We start from the raw sequence: 11,938 nt of genomic DNA, 5'->3' as shown, positions 1-11,938 counted from the left end.
GATTCCTTTTTTTTAATTATTTGAATCGTCACTTAATTTCGCGAATAAATGATGTCATTGCTAATAATTAATGCTAAAGTGTGAGAATTTCATTGTTGGTAAACAAAATCACTCAACATTCAAAAAAATCCATCCAAAGAGATAAACAAATTCTTTCAAATATTGTTTAGCTCTTATTCAGGTATCATGACTAAACTAAGAGCTGAAAGTATTGCTTAAATGTGAAAGAAAGGCCGTGGAAAAAAGTAGGCTCGTAGTGAAGAAGGAAATTCCCGGAGGATCTGCTGCGCGTCGGTTGTGATGGTGGCGTCTGGCGGCCCTGACTCTACCATGCCACAAGTAAGCTCTCCTCCCGCCCCTCACGCCCAGTTACCAGCCCGCTGGTCAGCCCTTCTCCCTCTACACCATCTCCTAACCACACTTGAAGCATGGAGGGAGCCCAGCCGCACGCACAAGCGGCATAACAGCGTCATTAAAGATGGGGGGGAGGTCGGGCTCTCCTCTGATGGCCGTAGTGATGACGGCCGCAAAATTATGATATAATATTGAGTGGAAACGTTATTGTTGCTGTATTTGGAGTGAATGTGTGATGTGTGAGGGTGGTGGTGGTGTCTGGGGCTGGGGGGTTATCAGTTCTGAGGGGGGGGGTCTCGCCCCCCTGCATCATCATCAATAAGTAATAATTGATGAATGTTGATGAAGATATGATTGAGATTTATGTAGCAAGGACAGTGGAGTAAATTGTCACATGCCAGTACCAGTGAAGACTGTAGGATGATCAGGAATAAAATAAGATACTCTGTATGTCATTGTAATTTTTTAAATGTCAAACTTAACAATGTTTTCCATGTACCTTTTGGACATTTGGTGATTTAAAAATTTGGACAAAGGCATTTCTGATACCGAGATGAATCCTCATCTTTCTAGATATTTTTTCAGTTAGTCACACTTTTTTAATGATTAGGTTGCATTGCTTATGGTTGAGTAGCTTATAAATATAACAAATCATCATTGAGCAGCCTTTTTCACTGGTGCAAATTTAGAAGCCAATACTTGGATGGCTACATGTTGGTACAAAAGATATTAGCACCCATTCATATTTTGTGGGAAACTAAATACAGTATATTTAGTTTGCAGTTCATTCCTGTATTTGTTCCTGTATTGCAGTTCATATGAAGTCAATATTATGTCTTGCTGACATTTCCTTTTGAATTTTAATTAGGTTTGTAGCATGACAATTGCTGTAATACTAATGGCTAGTAATATTATTGAGTCGCACTGCTTCATAAGGTGCACTCATGCTTACAGTACTGTTGGGACATTGCCATTTGCCAATTCCATGACAGCTATGATACTAACCACATAATTTCATTAGTATTGATATGCAGTAGTGTTTGTCCAACATTTTTACTAAAATTTTGTATATTTTTGGATTTGCAGGAGTGAAACTTAAAAATGGATACAGGGTTGTTATCCCTCAAGTGGAACAATCATGGAACCACTTTCTTCCATGTATTGTCAACTATTAGAAGAAAGGTAGGTTGTTCATACTTTTAGTTGCTATAATTTTACTGTTCTGGCACCAAAAAAAATATGAAAAGTGATTAATTTTATATTTTTTTTTTTTACAGTTTTGCAACACATTAGCAGCAATGTACGTTTTAAAAGCTTAACTGTAAAGCACTGTGCCCAAATCTGGTTTGTGACTATATACAGTGACTATATACAGTGTGTCACATTAAATCATTCCTTAAACTAAAGCTCATAAACATGTAAATGGCTTAGAAGATAACTTATTTGCCCTATACAGTAATCAAGACATGCTGTACAGTAATTGCAAAATGTATTTTTATGTAGAATGCTTCATATACTGTAACACTTTTTAAAGACACGAATTTTATCAGCATTTGAAGCCATTTTTATGGATTCAGACATTTCTAGTGATAATTTTTATTTGGTCAATGGTGTGTTAATTTACAGTTCTGTAATGTGTATACGGTACTATAAATCTTGAGCCATTTTCATTTTGTTGTGAACCAATTGTAAAGATAACACTGTAGAAGTACTTATGCAAGCTAACACTTTTTTCTTTGTGCAGGAATCATACTGTGATGTGACTCTGGCGTGTGAAGGAAAGTTTTATCCTGTGCACAAGCTGGTGCTTTCCACTTGTAGTGAATATTTTGAAGAAATTTTTAATAGAACTCAGTGCAAGCATCCTGTGATAGTGTTGAAAGATGTGAAACATGAGGAGCTCGAAGCTCTACTCAATTACATGTACTTAGGGGAAGTGAATGTGCTGCAGGCAGACTTAGCTGGACTAATAAAAGCAGCAGAGTGCCTGAAGATAAAGGGCTTAGCAGTGCCAGATGAAGCTCCCACATCCAGAAGTGCCAATAAGGACAAGCGGAGTGCTAGTATTAGAGACATTAGTCCACCACATTCAAAAAGGGCGAGACAGGAGGATGGGTCCTCTTTGCATAACCAAAGCTTTGAGGACTCTAGACCTCCAAGAGAACATTCATCCAGAGAGTCTAGGGAGAACACGCGTACAAATGCAGCTCGGCCTCCCTCTCGTGCCTCAGACGAGGGCTTCTCCAATACTCCTTTCTCCCAATCCGGTCCTAGTCAAGACAATAGTAGAGAAAAGAAGGATATGAGAGAACGCCCATCTGACACAGACAGAGGGAGAGGAGATAGACAAAAAGACATGCCACCTGCATCATCCCCTAGTCAAAATGTAGAGGTGAGGCTTTAAGTGTACTGTATTCTACATTGTTTTATTTTATGGCTGTTGTCTTATAAATTTCCTTATGAGAGTATGATCTCGTTTATATGGTCCAATTTGTATTTCCAAATGTTTGTGATTACTGTAACTGAAAGTCTAGGTAATTGATTGAAATCTGATCCAGATTTTGAATGATATCCAGCTTTCTGAGAATGTCTTTTTTTTTGTCTACAGTATTTATTATCAAATTTTGTGTATTTCTCAGTATTGTTTGTTGTATATTAGTCTTGGTAGTATAGTTGGGTTTGTTATTGATTCACAGTTGAGAATTCTGAGTTCGAATCCCAGGTGGGACAGAAATGGTTGGGTGCATTTCTTATTACCTAATGCCCCTATTCGCCTAGTAGTAAATAGGTACCCCAGGAATTAGTTGTCATGTTGTGCAATTGTGACCTGGGGGGGGGGCCTTGATATAAGCCTAACATGTGTAAATATATATATATGTATACAGTATGTACTGTATACACTGGCTGCTTGTCTCCCAACACAATGAATTTTAATTATTTATATGAAACTTAAAAATGAAGCTTTTCCAAGGCACCAACTGTTTCTCTGAATGTTGCCTTCAAAAATAGTGATGAAACCCATATGAAGTTGCCATGTATAACCTAATATTTTCCAAGCTCTATGGGCTCGGTTCACTGATCAAATTTTTTATTTCAATATCATGGTGGACAGGAACAAGGAGAACTTGTTTGTAGAGAGATTTCACCACATCTAGCTTACATCCCATGCCCCAGCCTTGAAATGCTTTGCATATTAGTGGTTTTATGCCATATACATTTCTTACCTACCAATTCGCAACCGTTTCATGTATCAAATGTGTGTGTTATATGAGAACCTGTTTAGAATTTTCAAGTTAGCAGGGCTCATCCCTGGATGAACAAAAATCACACCAACTCAAAATAAAAATGAACCATAGATTTTTGTATAAATATGCTCCGTGGCTTTCACAAAACTCTCATTGTTTTCTTAGTGTTCTAGTCATCTATAAATTAAAAAAAAAAAAAAAGAAACATTATAGCCATATTAAAAGGAGTTACCAATTATACCCTAATATTTCCCATGCTCTTCAAACAAATTTCACCAAAAGAAATTTATATTTTAGCCAATCATGTGATGGACAACTACCAGGAGAATCTGTCTGTAGAGAGATTTCTCGCTCATTGCTAGTACTGTATTTCTAAAGATCCAGCCCCTTAGTTTTCTTATTTTTATAGCTTATTTTTCAAAGGTAGGCCCATACCACCTATACTCCTGCTTTGATAGTACATTTTGTAACTGTGTTCAATCAAAACAATATGGTAATGGACCCCAGTAACCCACTTTCTGTATTACCTGTTTATTTTTACTAGACTAAAAAAAATAAGTTTAAAAAAAAAACTGAAATATTCTTAGGCCTAGTATAGCTCATATAGTATATACTGTACCTGATTTACCTCGTTCACCTGAGGACCACTAACCCTAGTGGCCTCGATGAGGACAGGAAGCTGGCGGCTTGTTGAAGGTCTCTTCCCCCCCCCCCATTTGCCTTTTATCTTTTCCTGGTATATATTTAAACTCAACTTTTTAAATACTATATATGTACTATATTAGGCCTCAGATAGTGTGTATTAGGCCTAGGATGGTTAGGTTAGGTTTTATTAGCAACTTAAATAAAGAACTTAACAATTTGTCCAAATTCAGTACAGTACTATAATAGTCTGCTTTCTGCTGGTCCATCTCGACATATTTGTACTTTCGACCACAGCATTACTATAAGTACTGGACTTTCATTTTAGGAAGATATGCTGGGCCATGACACTAAATGAACCACCCAGTCGACTTTCTCATGCCTAAATTACATTCTTAAACCAAGATGTGTTATGAAATATCTTGGGAACTTTCTTTCAATAAATAATTGGGATATATGGCTTCATAATTATATTTAGAGTAAAATGTCTGGCATTTCCACTGACCTAAACTTTATAACAAATTTGATCTGCAGGAAATTTTTTTGTATAATTATCTGGATTTCACAGGGAATTGGGATTTTTTTCTGATAGGAAATATAGTAGGGAGATTCCTTGGCCAAATGTGGTCCATTGTTTGGTCTCTACCCCCATGTGCGTTCCCCCCCCCCCCTCCCCATCTGATTCACTCTCCATCTCTTAAAGGGATTTGTTGTTTAATTAAAAGGGATCAATTATAGACAGGTTTGGATTGGAGAGGTGCCTCTGTAGGCATTTTTCTGCAATATTTGTTATTTATTTTAAGACATGTTAAAAATGCCTGCAGTGGTTAAGTTCACTGTTGGTGTTTTAATAGGCACCAATGTATAAGTACATCAATTAAATATTTATTTGGCATAAATGTGTTCCCTGCTGCCAAATTGCTTAGACTTGATGGATAATGATGGTTAACCTCCAATAATCTGTAAAGTATTATGTATGTACTACAGTGTATGTATATTTATGTATATATATGTGTATGTAGGCATCTTTATGTATCTGTATTTGATCTATGCATGCATGCATTTTTTTTATTTTTTATTTGTATTTTTTGTTAGCAGTCTTTTAGACATGTATTATTGAAAATGACAGAAAGGGTGAGATCAGTGATTCTAGCACAAATCTAAATTTTTCTTGTTTTTCTTCACTTGAAGAAATTTGAAAAATTAACTCCCAAAGTTTATTTTTACAATTTAATGAAGGCCTGTTGCTAAGAGATGCATTTTATTGACAAGTGTCAACATTATCAAAGGCAGAGTTTGAATGGTTGAAAGTTTTTGTGCTTATGGATATATAGGCATGGGATAATGGTGAAGCACCTCACTGTTTGTGCCAATAGGCCCCATTGTTGTTTACCATGTTTGTGGCCATCGGTACTATGATTGGTACAATGGGGTACTGTGATTGGCCAATGTGACCAATCCAAGCAGAATGTGTGGACTTCCATTTTGATTGCTACACCTTTGTTGGTGTGTGTGTGTCTGACAAAGATAGGCTTGAGTAACAGGATGTATTAAAATTGGCAGAGTAGTTGACAAGTGTTGAAGTTCAAGTTCAACTCCATTTTTTCATACGTTTATTTTAGTCAATTATCACATAGTGCCTAAATAATCTCTGATTCTGTTCTGCTATACTGATGTAGAAAGCATAGCTAAATTTCTAACTAGAACTGAATGTTGTACTGCCTCCATGTTCATTTTTGTGACTCCAGACACTGGCGGTCTGGACTCTCCATGCAATTCTGACTGTAAACGTTCTGGGTTTCCTGGGCTGCTCTCAGGCCACTCAGCGATGGGAAAAATGTTTACAATCATTTTACGTTTTCTAAGTTATTTGTTAGCTTATTACTATATATTTTGTGTAAAAATGTTTTCAAATGAATTCTCTGAGAATAGATGCAAAAGCAAGTGTAATTGTAATTGTGTAACAATGATGAATACATGAATGTTTATGAACAGCAGTTGGATGACATGTTTAAATGTCATTAGAATGGAAAAGTGCTAAGTAACTAGTAGAGATGCAATTGATATGCATGTTAGTGCAAGCACTAACTACAGCTCCTCAACCCTTCTTGTGTTGAGTTGTGAACAACTGTAAGCAAGCCCAAGTGTGCGTGCTTGCAGGTGCTGTGATAGTTTTTAGCATTGCAAAGTTGTCAAAGTTTAATTATAACGAATATAATTTGTTAATTTTTTTTTTTACTATTTAAAATTGTATTTTGTATTTCATAGGTACTTGTCCACGATGAAACTATAGTCAAGACTGAAGTGTTAGAGGAACCAAAAGAGGAAGAGGCAAATAGTGAAGACATGATGAACTCTGACAGTAGTATAGCATACAATCCACTCACTCCTGCCATGCAAGGTATGGATTGTCCTTGTTAAAATTGAGGTTGTTAGATTCTTTCTTTGTCCTCTCTTATCAGGCTTCTCATTCTCCTTCCTCTATTTACTCTCCTCCCTCTTATTCTTTCTTTTCATCCTCCTCCATTTCCTTACATTTTTTAAATGTTTTCCTCTTTCTCCTTTATACAAAGGAATGATATTTTTGTGTTTAAGTTTATTGGAATACAGTACTGTATAATTATGTATTTTACTTGTATTTTTTCAGGTGATGGTGTGTCTGAAGGTCCGCAGGGTTTTGAGCCACAGGGCCTAACATCAGGCACACAGCCACAGACAATGGAGGAGCTTGTTGCACAGGCTATGCCGGGAACCTCTGGAATACAGGGAGTGAGTACTCTTTAATTTGTGGCCTTGTACCTTATATCTGGGGTGAGTCGGGGCTAAGGATGGGTGTTTACCTTTGAAACCTTCTCTATGGGGTACAGAACATGTATGCAGAAATTGGAGAGTAAAAAATACAATAGGATTTTGAATACAATTTTTTTTTATTTTCTGTAACCCAGGGGCCTACATAATTTTAATCCGGCCCCAAGTAGAGGCATTAAGCTGACACTCTAAGCTGTCAGATTAAGCTGATTAAGCTAGGGAAGATGGTATACTGCATATACTGCATCATTCGGTGAACCAAACAATTAATCACTTGAACTTTGCATACATACCAGTGACAAGTTAATAGGGTAAATATCAGCAAATTAACATTTTTGGGAAAACACTTGTCGTCAATATTTTTGACATGGGTATGTGTTATGAGAGTTATAAGAATATATTTTGATTGACAAAGTAAGGACGTTTAAAATGACAAATTTTGGGTTTTATTTCTTTCAGGCAGATGTGTGATTTTTGAAGCTGGTCTTTCCTACCAGTGTTTAAATCCTATTTCTGAATGACATTCCCAGACAGGATAACAGCAAAGGAGTGGGTTGCAAGACACTGTAACCCACTGCTGTTCCAGGAAGTTGTTTACGGGCAATGTAGGTGTACATTGTAGGCTTGTATACATTACTCAGTCTGCTTGTCAATTACCAGTATTTGTATATAGTTATTCCATTCGGCCTAATCTAAAGTGAAACAATGGATATGTGAACAGGCTAGCTTAAGGTGGCAGAGTTAACTTTAGAATGTTTCTTTAATATTTAGTCTTTAAAATAGCTTAAATTACATGCTCTCAGTGTTTGTGCAGTTTAACAGAATTTTTCTATATACAGTACTGGCACTCAAACTGTATTCAAACGTTGCATTCACACACCACCTCATATCCACAGATTTAACAACTCTGTACCATTATCATATATAGTGATTAGATCCTTACAATTGCATAATGTGAATAGCTACTGTTTTTTGTGAGGTTCAACCCTCGAGTAAAAGTGAGCCTAGCACTTCAGCAGCTCATTTGTAACACTTCTTCCTACCTCTACACCTATGGCATTGTCTTAACCTTGAAGTGTGTGTCTGATCAAAATTGTTACCTCAGTTTTGCATAGAAAAAATTATCTTTTAGTAGAAATAGAAAAGAATAGGAAAAAAACCCTGGCGTTTAGTGAGGGACTCATTGGGTCCTTCAATTGTTGATACCAGTTTTTGTTGACTTTTAGTGAAGGGCTCAAGGTCTCTCATGTTCATGTTTGAGGGGATTTATTCGCTGCTTCACTTTAGTTTACACAATGAAAATTTGTAACTGGCATGGCTCAAAGACAGTGTCTTGCAACCCACTTCTTTGTTGCTATTCAGTCTGGTAACGTTGTACTGAAATATTCAACCACTGGCAAGAAAGACCAAATTGAGAATACTGTAGTTGATAATCACTGCATGGTAAGCAAGTAAAACTATTCTGTAACATAATTTTCTCATGTCTTAGTTAACTCCATTTCGTTCATATAATGTATTATAACTATGTAAATAATTGGACACTTAACTAAAATCGGCAGAATGACTATAACCACAGTGATCCAGGGATTCTAGCCTTTAAGAGTTGTGAGGATTAAAATAATAAAGTATAGCATTTTCCCCCCCAAGATGTATGCCTCCTAATACATATCCTCAGTTCAGTAACTTGTATGTTCTTGGGCTGAACTCCTGTAGATTTGGTACAAATCCTTGAACAGATATTGTCCTGTGCACTGTTCGGTTTGAATGGGAATGTATTAGGTGTAAATTTGTATTTTGCGTTAAAAACGAGCTTAATTGTGCATATAATATTTAAATACTCAAAATATAAATATACTTGTGATGTTTCTTAATTAAAGTAACTACCCAGTAAATATAAAAACAAAAAAATGTTAGAAAACAATAATATTTGTGCTTTTTAAGATGTGCAATTACATTGTTACCCTCAAATGGGGGGGGGGAGGTGTTTCTAAGGAATTGACAAAATTATGTATCGAACTTTGAAAATTGCAATAACCTTTCACAAAAATATTAAAAAGTAGAACCTTGCATATTTGGATTTTAGATGAATCATCCATGCCAGTAATACAGTAGTGCCTATCAGGTGAAAATTCCATTAAACCCTAATGGAAACAAAAGACGGTTTTAGAAGTTAAGCACAAACAATAATTTGAGATTTAAATCTTCTCAAAAATGCAGTGTCAAAATCCCTTAAAAAAATTACTTCTGATATTGTTTCCAATGAATTGGAAACAATCTTTAATACCTTTAATCTGATTGTTTTAAGTTTTAATTGAAAATAATAGTGGGCAACTACCAGTGTAGTTGATATTTTGAATGTTGTCATTGGTAATAATAATAATAATAATAAAGAATAACATACTTAGACTTGATCGATTTTTTTCAAATAAAGTTTAAAATTAAACTACAAAGCTAGGGTTTCTTGCTATGCAAAACTAGAATTAGCAAAAATAAAAAGTTTGGAAATGAACTTAGTTCTGTTAATTTGTAGTTGGAGTTCATGTTGACAGAGTTCTGCTGCCACATCCCTTCAGGTCATGCTTCCTTGAGTCCCTGTAAGGCCATGACTTTTTCCCGTACTCTGGTGCCTTCTGCCCTTCTAGGTTTGGCTTTGCTCTCTGCTAGTTGCTCCTGCCTTTTCCTCCCCCCCTCCCCCCCCTCCCTTCCCCACCTCTTGATAGGTTCTGCCTTTCCCCACCCTGTTGGTAGATCCTGCCTTTTTCCAACCTCCCTGCTAGTAGATCTCTCCCATTCCTGCTAGTAGGTTTTGGCTTTTGCCCCGTCTCTGCCAATAGGTCCTATCTCCCCTCTTCCCTGCTACTAGTAGGGCCTGTTCTTTCCCCTCTTGCTTGTAGGTCCTGTTCTTCCCTCTTGCTTGTAGGTCCTGTTCTTCCCTCTTGCTTGTAGGTCCTGTTCTTCCCCTCTTGCTAATGTTTGCTTTCTCACCTGCTAGGTTTTGCATCATTTTCCTCTTCCACTGAAGGTCCCTTCAGTTTCTGTCATCACACGGGGGGCCAGGCAGCCGAGTGGACAGCACTTCGGATAAGTAGTCCTGAGGTTCCGGGTTCGATTCCCGGTGAATGCGGAAACAAATGGGCAGTTTTTTCACCCTGATGCCCCTATTACCTAGCAGTAAATAGGTACCTGGTAGTTACAGATGCTACGGGCTGCTTTGTGGGGGTGTGTAATAAAAAGGAGGCCTGGTCGAGGACTGGGCCACGGGGACGCTAAGCTCCGAAATCATCTCAAGATAACCTCAAGAATACTGCTTGATCCAAGCCTCTTCTCTTCCCTCCCTCCCCTCCCTCCCTTCATTTCCCCTTTCCCAGCTAGGTCCTGCTCATTACAACAGCATGTACAGTACTCGACAAAATCCTAGCACAGGTACTATATTCTTTACATTTGCTTAGCTTCTTATATCTCCTGTACTCATTACGTCACCTTGTTTGTATCATGGGATATGCTGGCCTGGTGATACCTATCTCAATTGTGCTCATCACATTAAAAAATGTGAACCTTATCGCTGTTTTCTTTACCTATATGTAATTTAATTCCACAGTGAATTTTCATGTTCTGCTAATAATCTTTAATAATACAGTTTCTTTGTTTCCTTCAGACTGACACTACGTGCAGTTTCAGCATAATATTAGCTTTAGTGTTGCACTTTATGTGCACCTTTGTTAATGCAACTGTTAATTAATCTTTACAGGACTCGATGGTTGGGTGGGGTGCAGGGCAAGCAGGTGGAGGAGCTGGGGGAGACCTCTCAAGGTTTTCCCTGGAAGCCTTTCAGCTGGACGATTCACAAAGTGGATCTCAAGGCTCGACTCAGCAACAGCTGGTGAGTGTTAACCTTCTGTTGTGTTATTCTGCCCATCTGAAGCTGCAGGAAATGATACAGTAATGTAAAGTGCAGTTAGAGAATTCATTTAAAATTATATTTGACATCACTATACTGTATTACCATATATATTAAGAAAGCTTGGGTACACAGTGAATTTCCTTAAATATTTTATTGGCATAAGGGGTCATTCCATGACGGATCATGCAGTGCCCAACAACACTTCCTTCCAGTTTTCCTGTTAGTTGATCTGTACTTTTGTCGTTACTCAGAAACTCAAAACTCCAAATTTCAGATAAATCCAACTTTTGGTTCAAAAGTTCTTCCCCTCTTCCTATTTTAGGGGTTTGCAAGAACATCCTCATTTCAGATTCATCTGGTTCTGGTTCAAAAGGTAATCTTTTTAAATATTAAATTTATATTGTTACGAGGCAACTAAAAATTGATGTAAAAAATGTTATGGCTTTTTTTATTTTTAAGGATAGCTCAACCCCCTCCCACAAGGTAATCAATATTATCAAAAATTTCATATTGGAGTCAAGACCAACCATGTGAAAATTGTGAACATTTGGTTTTAAATCTTGCAAATGAATATTCATTATTTGAATATTAGCAAGTTGACTGAAAAGGGTGAAAAATAATCAATGTACGAATGGACTTAATGAATTGAAGATATATCCCATATACAGTATATATTTGTGTTTAGTTCATTTCAGTTAGGTTAGTAAATGAATTAAGTAGGTCAAACTACATTATATATGAATATATACATACAGACAGACTACTTTTAATATTTCACCCTATTTTAATAACTTTTTACATGTTCAACTAAATTGATCTCTTTTGGATGAAAAGAATAAGCATTTCTAACACCTGTAAGAATATTTGGATTGGACATTGGTTGAATATCATCATCTTATTTCACTCAGAAAATATCTTGGCTTTCTGGTAAACTATGTATTTGGTTCTCCTGAAGATCTTGGACAACTATTTTAGAATCACCAAATTC

General features: G+C 36.8%; 1 protein-coding gene across 3 annotated transcripts in view; it reads left to right on the top strand.

The window, feature by feature from the left end:
• Positions 1–224: 224 nt before the first annotated feature.
• The window catches only part of LOC123772107 (protein tramtrack, beta isoform), a 76,671-nt gene continuing 64,957 nt past the window's right edge, over positions 225–11,938 (top strand). Inside the window, exons 1-6 of one of the 3 annotated variants that reach the window (XM_045765077.2) lie at positions 225–339; positions 1,441–1,536; positions 2,099–2,746; positions 6,510–6,642; positions 6,889–7,010; positions 10,798–10,929. In XM_045765077.2, coding sequence (XP_045621033.1) covers positions 1,456–1,536; positions 2,099–2,746; positions 6,510–6,642; positions 6,889–7,010; positions 10,798–10,929 — 1,116 coding nt within the window. In that variant the 5' untranslated portion in view covers positions 225–339; positions 1,441–1,455. Of the gene's footprint in view, positions 340–361; positions 384–467; positions 490–1,440; positions 1,537–2,098; positions 2,747–6,509; positions 6,643–6,888; positions 7,011–10,797; positions 10,930–11,938 lie in introns of those variants that run through there. The other 2 variants (XM_069311144.1, XM_069311145.1) reach the window with 2 other exon arrangements.

Source organism: Procambarus clarkii, chromosome 69, assembly GCF_040958095.1.
Source record: "Procambarus clarkii isolate CNS0578487 chromosome 69, FALCON_Pclarkii_2.0, whole genome shotgun sequence".
In the NCBI taxonomy this organism is placed as follows: domain Eukaryota; kingdom Metazoa; phylum Arthropoda; class Malacostraca; order Decapoda; family Cambaridae; genus Procambarus; species Procambarus clarkii.
Note: the sequence above shows the minus strand (reverse complement) of the source record. Positions and strands in the feature narration are given on the sequence as shown.